The sequence below is a fragment of the Benincasa hispida genome, unplaced genomic scaffold, assembly GCF_027475165.1.
Source record: "Benincasa hispida cultivar pf3 unplaced genomic scaffold, pf3_genome.v1.1 HicScf1255, whole genome shotgun sequence".
Lineage (NCBI taxonomy): Eukaryota > Viridiplantae > Streptophyta > Magnoliopsida > Cucurbitales > Cucurbitaceae > Benincasa > Benincasa hispida.
The window spans coordinates 11,055-19,919 of record NW_028325582.1 but is presented as its reverse complement, the minus strand read 5'-3'; the positions used below and the strand labels follow the sequence as shown (position 1 = coordinate 19,919).

Sequence of the window (8,865 nt, the reverse complement as noted above, 5' to 3'; positions counted from 1 at the left end):
AACTCTAAAACAACTCCCTCTCGTGTTTAATTAGTCTAAACAAGTTTGATATATCCATTCATTATTATAGACTAATTTCCCAAATGTAATTCAGATCATATGCAAAAAGCCAAAGTGAGAATAGTTCAATTAGCATAAAAATATGTGCTATCAACTTCAATGTTAGAGGTTCGAATCCCTCAACGTACTAGAAAAACATATAAGCAAAGAATCACAAAATTTGATTGATTTTCTACCTCTATTCTTATGTATATATGACAGCTTACCAATCCTTGCAAAAATGCAAAGCATCCACAGAACTTTGATTGCTTCTACATACACTTTCACAACCTTGATGGCATGATATGAAGAAGTATATAAGATCTCCTTACAACCCCCAACCAAAATGGCAGTGGTGAAAAGAGAAAACTTATGGACATCTGTTTGAGTTAAGATTTTAAATAGCTTTGGAAAAATTTCACAAAGGACATTAAAGAACAATCTCTAAACACCTTAAGCAGGTGACTTATACCTGCAAACAACTTTACACCTTAAAATTTTTTCTTGTACATAAAACCCCGGCATCACCATGATCTTAACCCGACTCGGACCGTTTTTCTGCCTCTCTGCAAATACGTCGTCCATGTAACTCGAATCGAAGCTTCTGTTCTCTTCCACTCTCAGGATTTTAAGCGGCGGATCAAACGAGAAGGCGAGCAAGTGAAGCAGCCAAATGCATTTAGCTGCTACAAAGAAGGCTTGAAGCAGTTGCTCTGGCCATGGTCTCGTCCAATTAAGAGTTGTGATTATGCAGCTCATCTTCTGATCACAAAACTTGCTGAACTCTTCACTGTAGTATTTTGTTCCCTTCCTTAACACTTCATTCCAGCTGAGATTTCGCAACGCCACAAACGACGAGAACTGTGCTTGGCGATCTTGGTGAGGGTCTAACAGCTTAGGTGAGCCATTCTTTTGAAACACACAGTTCTCAAAATCTTGGTAGAGTGCCTGATTGATAATAGCTTCCAAATGGTACAGCACAGCTCTCGAGTACTTGGAATTTAGAGATAACTTATAAGGTTGTAGAATTGAATTCAAATTCTCCATGAGGGTATTGTCAGTTTCTTCGATCTGGCTTACAAGTGTCTTGCAGAATTGTTTTACCGATAGCCTTGCTTCCGATACTATCTGCAGGAAGCCTTCCACCATCACTTCCTCGCTCACTGGCATTCGGTTCTCTCCGTTCGTCCCTGCACTCGATGGTATTCTCTTCGGCAAATTGGTAGCAGTTTGGAGATCTCTTGCATTTGTTGCTTGTTTCAAAGCTCTCTTCAATTCCTCACAGTAATTCTCCAAGCCCTCCAGCTTCTGCCTCAGCTCACCTAAAGACGACTTCATCTCACTAACCTCCATCAATGCAGCATCTCTCGTCTCGTTCGCATCAATCAATTCTTTCTTCAATGTTTCAATTGACACTATCCCCAAATCCTTAAATATCTGAGAGACATCCTCTGACTCCGTCCTGTTTGGGGAATTCTCATACTTATTCTTCTTCTTTAACCGTGGAAACAACCTCGAAATCACTCCCCGACTTTTTGGTTGCGATTGAGTAGACAAGTGAGAATCTGTCAATGGCACTATGGTGTTTGAAAGCCTGCTATTCTTTGCTGTATTGTCACTCTCCTTCGTAATAATCGCAGGCCTGCATCGGTTGCATGAAGAAACCGATTTCGAGTCCCCCAAACTATTCCTCCTAGATGATTTGAAGTAATCATTTGCAGGTGATGTTTGAAAATCATATCCAGTGAGAGGCTTATGATCCTCAGCAGGACAAATATGGGGTTCCAAATTGGTAAAGTCAGAAGCCAAGCCTTTTGAAATCTCCTTCTTATAATCGGATAAAATTGTTTCATCTTCATTTCCTCCTCCTCCTCCTCCTCCTCCTAATCCATACTCATCCCAGCTTTCTGAAAAAGTCCCAATTCTCATCGGAACTTGATGGTATCCATTCGTTGGCTCATCTTCATAACTCTGTAAAGAGACTTTCAAATTCAACCAATTTCACAGAAACCCATGTTTTTAATTACTCTCACCAAACAGATTGTCTCAACCTTTGACTGAAGTTAACCCCTCATAAATATATTTGTTAGTCTAAATCGCTTCGTACACAGCCACAAAAACATACCCAAATTTTCAATATAATCAAATAAACCAACCAAGAGAAAATGACATATTAGAATGTGAAAGAGAAAGACGGTGGATCCTAAAATGTCCTCAACTCAAGAGAAAAACCCATTAAATGCTAACCATAAATGCCCATCCGTGTCAGTGATGCAAATAAGATCCGTTAATCATAATCAAACATTCATATACATAGTTTGAATCAAGAAATACCAAAATTAAACAGGACAAAGAAAAAAAAGAGGACAATCAATGGCAAAAAAAGGGTAGAATTTAAACTCACAGGGGTGAAAACAGGGTAATCCTGAGCAGAGAATTGAGAAGCAGCATGAGAAACAGGAGAAGCCGAAGGGAATCGAAGGTTAGAAGGGCTACTTCCTTGCATAAGAGCGGCATGAAGAGCCCTCAGCTCAACAGCTTTAGCAATGGCGGCCTGAATTTCTTGGCGGCTAACATCACCGGCGTTGCGAAACATTTTGGTAGCACTCGTGGCAGCCATAAGAAACAGAGTTTGGCATAGACCCAGAAAAGAGTAGAAGAGAATTGAAGAGAAAGATATGAACTTTCAATTTCTAGACGGTGAAAAGAACAAAGAGAGACATCGAGAAAGGGATATAGAAAACATGGATTGAATTGGCAGAAGCATGGATGATATCAAGTTTAGAATGGTGGATTACCAGAATAGTTGAAAGAAAGAAAGAAAGAGCGAAGGTATCTGAAAATCCAAAGAAGTTTTTGTCTGTGTAGTGAGTGGGAATGAATGGAATGAAAGCATGTGAAGGAGAGAGAAGAATGTGGGGTGGAAAAATGGGTAACATTTTTGAAGAAAAAGGCTCAGAGTAGTTCTTCTAATTTTAACCGTATGTGTAATATGGCCCTCTGTCCTCGCAGAATCATGTCATCACTTTTTTAACACCCTTCACCAAATTCCCCCTTCAAATAAACCCATTCATTTTCTCTTACTATTACATTTCAAAAACAAACTTACCTAATTATATGCTGTCACGTGAAAATTTTACTTTTTACCATAGCTAGATTAGTTTGTAAAATACATTGTATGATCGAGAAGTAATTTTGAACTAAAAAGGAACATGAAAATGGGTGTTGTATTTATTTATTTATTTTTTCCCATACCTTAAAAACCACTTTACAAGACATCTAAATGATAACATGTCTCATGTTTCATCATTATACTTTTTAAACACATGTAAACTTTGTCACACCCCTAATTTCATAAAGCGCTTGGGGGAGAAATATCATTTTCCATCAACTTCTTTTCTTTTATACTATGATCAAGAGGCATAATATAAACATGATTTGGGTCTCTATAGGATTTAAAAACAAAGCATATCCTAAACCAAAATAGAAGAGACAAATAATAATGTAAATGGGATCATAAGAGTTGAGTTGAATATGTTTTATGCATGTATGATAGAATTGATTAATTTGTCTTGCAAGGAGAGAATTGAAGGTTGGAAGAAAGAAAATGAAAGGGAGATGGGAGGGACATAGCAACCACCACCAAAGCATTCAAAACCTTCCAAAAGCCTCACCCTCACCCCACTTCCACCAAATCCTCCCCCATCTTATCTTTCCCCTATCAACCTTTCTCTCTCTCTCTCCTTATTATCCACAAATAATACATTTTTTATCCCTAAACTTTGGGTTTACTTTCGTCTCTAAATTTTTAAATATTACACATTTAGTCCTTCAATTTTGGATTTATTTTCTAATTAGTCTCTTGAAGTTTGAGTTTTCTTTCAATTTGTTCTCTATGTTTCGAGATTCACTTTTAACCTTGATTATTCACGAAATACTTATTTTCTATTTTCGGTACTGCTTTATTTAATAAATTAAAAATCAATTAAAGAATTATAATTTATTAAGTTTATCATTTTTAAGATTAAATTAAAATTTTCACTTCATAATTATTTTAAATTAATCAATAGAAATTGATGTTAATGATTGAAAGTGAGTTGTCAATGAAAAATGAGGTTAAAATTGTAAAATCATAAAACCTAGGGGCCAAATTGAAACACAACTCAAATCTCACAAGTAAAATTATAATATTTTGAAATTTATGAACTAAATTAAAACAAAACTCAAAACTTACGGACCAAATATATAATATTTGAAAACTTAAGAACGAAATAGAAACTATATCCAAAATCTTGGAACCAAAAATATATTTTTTTTAAAATTATTTTCTTAACAATTAATTTGTTTAGATTAACATGCGTAGAAAAAACATACCTTATAGAATTTAGTGGTGATTTTTATTACATATATCGGAGGAAAAAAAATCAAATTTGGGTGTATGCTGAATTCCATTCATGTTTTTGCAACCTATTCCAATTGCACAACAAGAAAAAACTCAAAAATACTTGTAAAAAGTAAGAAAAATAGTTGCTATGTATCATGGTTTAAAATTTCCAATGGAATTTCGAGATTTGGATGACCTTAAAATTTTGATTGGAGGAATTTCGTTTTATCCCCAATTTTGAGAATATATTGAGAATATTTCTATTCTCCTCATTTCGACAAAATTTTGAGATTTCGAGAAAATTTCATGATTACACACCAGTCTAGTTTTAGACGTCAATGTCATTTTCAACAAATTATTAAACCTTTTCACGTGTTACTTTTTCTAATTTCCAACTTATCTCAATTTTTAGTTTTATTTTCTACCCAAAACTTTCATTAATAAAGAAATTGAACATGAAAAACCACACAAAAAAAAAAAACATATACTTATTTTTAACCTAATTCAAATTTTTTTAATTAAATTTTCACATCATTTAACCTCAAAATTGAATTGATATGATTTTTTCTTTAAATATCCAAAACTTTTATAATTTTCACATCATTTACTTCAAAATAATCTTAAACTTTAAATTATTTTTTAATTATTATCCATTTCATTTTTAAATTCCACTCTCGCATAAAAAATTTACAATAAACATCTAAATGTCATCTTATTTTATAGAAATTGTGATTAAAAATGATAAATTATAGTCTCGTTAAGCCACAATCAAAGTTTCATTAACTAATTATATCAATTTTCAATCAATTTCCATAATTATTCTGAAATTTCCATCGACATACTGAGAATTGTGTTTTTTTTTTTTTTTGGGGTCCAAGATGCATGAAAGTATTTTAAAAAGAAAAAAACATAGCATGAATTCATTCCTTAACATTAATAACATGAATATATTTATTATAGGAATTGAAAAGTAGAGAGCAGTGATCAGTACAGCCTTTTAGAACTGGAAAACATGTTCTAAAGCAAATTAGAAAGGTTTTGATCTAAAACTTTAGGTTGAGAAATGAATTTTATTGATTTAAAAAAAAAAAAGAAATGAATTTTATAGAATAAAAAGAAAGAAAGGCAAATGTGTAAGCTAACCACTCTCTCAAAAGGGCAACAAATTTTTGTCAAACACTTTTCTGTTTTGTTGTGATGAAATTAAGGCTAATTCAGATGCATTTTGCTAATTGATTAATGTCTTAGGGAGGGTGACGTTAAGATGGGCCGTGTGACACATCCATGTTTCGGTTTAGTAATTTTTTGTTTTTATTTTTAAAAATTAAGTCTATAGATATTATCTCCACATCCAAATTTCTTGTTTTGTTATTTACATTTCACCAATGGTTTAAAAAAAAAAAACTAAAGCTAAATTTTGAGAACTAAAGAAAAGTAAGCTTTCAAATAGTTATTTTATGTGATGAAATAAACTTAATTTTTAAAAATAAAATAAAAAATCAAATGATTATCAAACGGATCCGAAAAACTAAAGCTGGATTTTTTCACCCCCTATGCTTGTTTATTGACTTTTATAAGGAAATTAGCAATATATCAATATGGTAGTGAATCTGGTAGGTTTCTTTTTTCCATGATCAATTTCTCTTTTTAACTTTCCTACCCCCATCTTTTCTCAATTTATTTTAATTCTTTTACTTATAACAACTGTTTTCAATTATATATATATAATACTATATTCTTATAATAAAAATTAATTTTTAATCTAATCCTTGAAGTGTCGTTTGATAACTATTTGAATTTTTGTTTTTGTTTTTAAAAATTAAAGTTTATAGACACTACTTTCTTCTCTAAATTTCTTTATTTGTAATCTATTTTTTTATTAATGGTTTAAAAAACCCAATCAAAATTTAAAAACTAAAAGAATTAGCTTTTAAAAAGTTAGTTTTGTTTTTAGAATTTGATTAAAAATTTAACCATTGTACTTAAAAAAGATGCAAATATGATAAGAAATAGCGAGAAAATAGTCTTAATTTTTAAAAATAAAAAACAAAAAACGAAATATTTATCAAACAGGACATAAATTTTTAAATTTGTTCTATTAAATTTCATTTAAAATTATTCTAATTTTACTATATTTATAAATAAGTTTGCTCATTTTCCTTTATTTGAAAATAACGGTTTAATTTAATTTAATTATTTGTATTTTTGCATGTGTGGATTTTTGTAAGTGAATTTATTTATAGTAGCAAAATTCAAAAAAACAAACTAAAATAATATATGCTATTATATAGATGTGAAGATTGACAAAATAAATTTGAGAATAGACATCAAAACTTCCCTAGTTATGATTTTAACTGAACTTTGTACTTAAATTTTCGCTAGCTATTAAACATAATTTGTTATATTAATAATTTATTTTGAGAAAAGATACTTTTAATAATTACATTATTCATTATCTCTCTTTTTAATGATGTAGGCCACCAAACTAAAGCTCACTCAAAAGTCAAAAGAAAGGCATTGAAGTCAAAATGATCATGCGAGACTTCCTTAAAATGATTTTTATTATATAAACACATCGTAATGATCCATATTCACATTATATATATATATATATATATATATATATTAGTAAAGAAAAAAGAATTAAATATTAAAAAAAAGGTAGTGAATTGATAAAATTAATGGGCTAAGGTAAGGTGGAAAATTGGAGTCAAAGATAAGTAACACAAACAGCACTCAGCTTTTATAGACATAAATTAAAAGTTAGTGAAATGTTGAAAAGGTAATAAATATGATATATATTTGAAGAGCACATGGGAATCACTATTTTTATCATATGGTGTAAAGTATGAGTTTAGAGAGAGAGGACATTAGGGTTTGGGCATTTGAGGATGGATGATTGCATAATGTGGTCTACACTGCAACATGTCATTGGAAAGTCAGCATCATATATGTATATTTTGAAGAATCAAAAGTGTGTCCCCCCCCCTTAGCTTTTGCAATATTTTCTCTAAAACCCCTTTAATTTCCACTTTCTATCAATTATATCCCTATTAATCCCAACCTTCAAATTCACAAATGTACACTTCTCTTAACCATGGATGGATTACCCAAATCTTTTCTTACTGTAAATGTTTTACAATTTTATTAACTTTTCATGCATATATATAGCATTTCAAATTTTATAGGGTAAAAGTGGAGACAATTTTAAAATCATATAACTTTCTTTTTCCTTTGGAAATCTAGAACAAAAGGAGCTATAAAAAATATATATCATATCAAAAAATTTAGTACGGAAATCCTACCCTACTTACACATTAAGTTAGAAAGGAGCGTCAAATCATTCATCAATCCACAAATTTTAAATTTAATTATATATTAAGTTTTTGGATTTAATATTAATTTAATATGATATCAGAGTAAGGAATAAAGAACAAAAAAGAATGAACATAAATATTTTTGTGGTTCACCAACAATGCGTTAACAACATCCACGGACAAAGAGAGACATAAAATATAGATATAGAAGTGCCAATAAGACTTGAAGGCTTAATATGACACCGCTCTAAACTCTAAGCCCAAAAAATAGAAATTATATAAAAACCCAATATTTAGGTTTTGGGAGCATCACCCCCGAGCCTCCATGAGGGTGTGTCCCCCTAGACTCGTACTTGGTCATTTGAAGTGTCGGATAACAAATTCAAGACAATATTCCAACAATACTTATGGTACAGAAATTGTAAGAAAATAAATACAAAAAATTTTGAAACAAAACAAAACTTAAAGATGGTTACCGAACAAAGTCTAAGCTTTTGGGTAGACGGGGATTTAAGAAAGGAAAGAAATGGGTTTTTTTTTTGTTTTTCGAGAGGCAGGCTTCCAAGTCTCTTTCTGATATGTACAAAAACGAATAAAAACAGCCACACAAACAGAGCTAAAAAACTTTATCCCACCACCAATCTTCTCATATCTGCAGAAAGCAAAAAGAAAATATAAAACTGATTATGCAAAGTGTTAGCTTTTAATATCTATCTCCCTTCTTCTATTTCATTGCCATTTTTCGTTTTCAAAATTTTGGTGGTACCGAATACGAGCAGCAGCCTTTCTTTTCCATCTTTATTTACAAAACATTTTTTTTTTAAGTTTGAAACTAGAAAGTAAAAAGTAGCTAGGGCTTTTCTTTTTACTAGAACGTAGCTAGGTCATGTTTTAATGTTTTGTCCTGTTACATTTGGGAGGTTCCGGCAGAGAATCATTCTCATTTGCTTTATTAATAATCTATACTCATATTTTGCTACTACCCTTCCGGCCATTCCCTATCTTATATATCTTTTTCTTTTTTTAATTCACTTCCTTTTAACCAAAGTTTGATTATTATATTTTATCACATAATTCAAAGGGAAATTAAAACCCCACTTTTCTTATACTTGTGTATCCTTACCT

The 8,865-nt window shown here is 31.1% G+C and overlaps 1 protein-coding gene across 1 annotated transcript; it reads right to left on the bottom strand.

Moving 5' to 3' along the window:
- Positions 1–272: 272 nt before the first annotated feature.
- Positions 273–2,996, bottom strand: LOC120088634 (IRK-interacting protein). Its single transcript, XM_039046051.2, has 2 exons — positions 2,444–2,996; positions 273–2,010 (listed from the first exon to the last, which is right to left on the bottom strand). The coding sequence occupies exons 1-2, from the start codon at positions 2,657–2,659 to the stop codon at positions 493–495; spliced, it is 1,734 nt and encodes a 577-aa protein (XP_038901979.1). The 5' UTR covers positions 2,660–2,996; the 3' UTR covers positions 273–492.
- Positions 2,997–8,865: the final 5,869 nt, after the last annotated feature.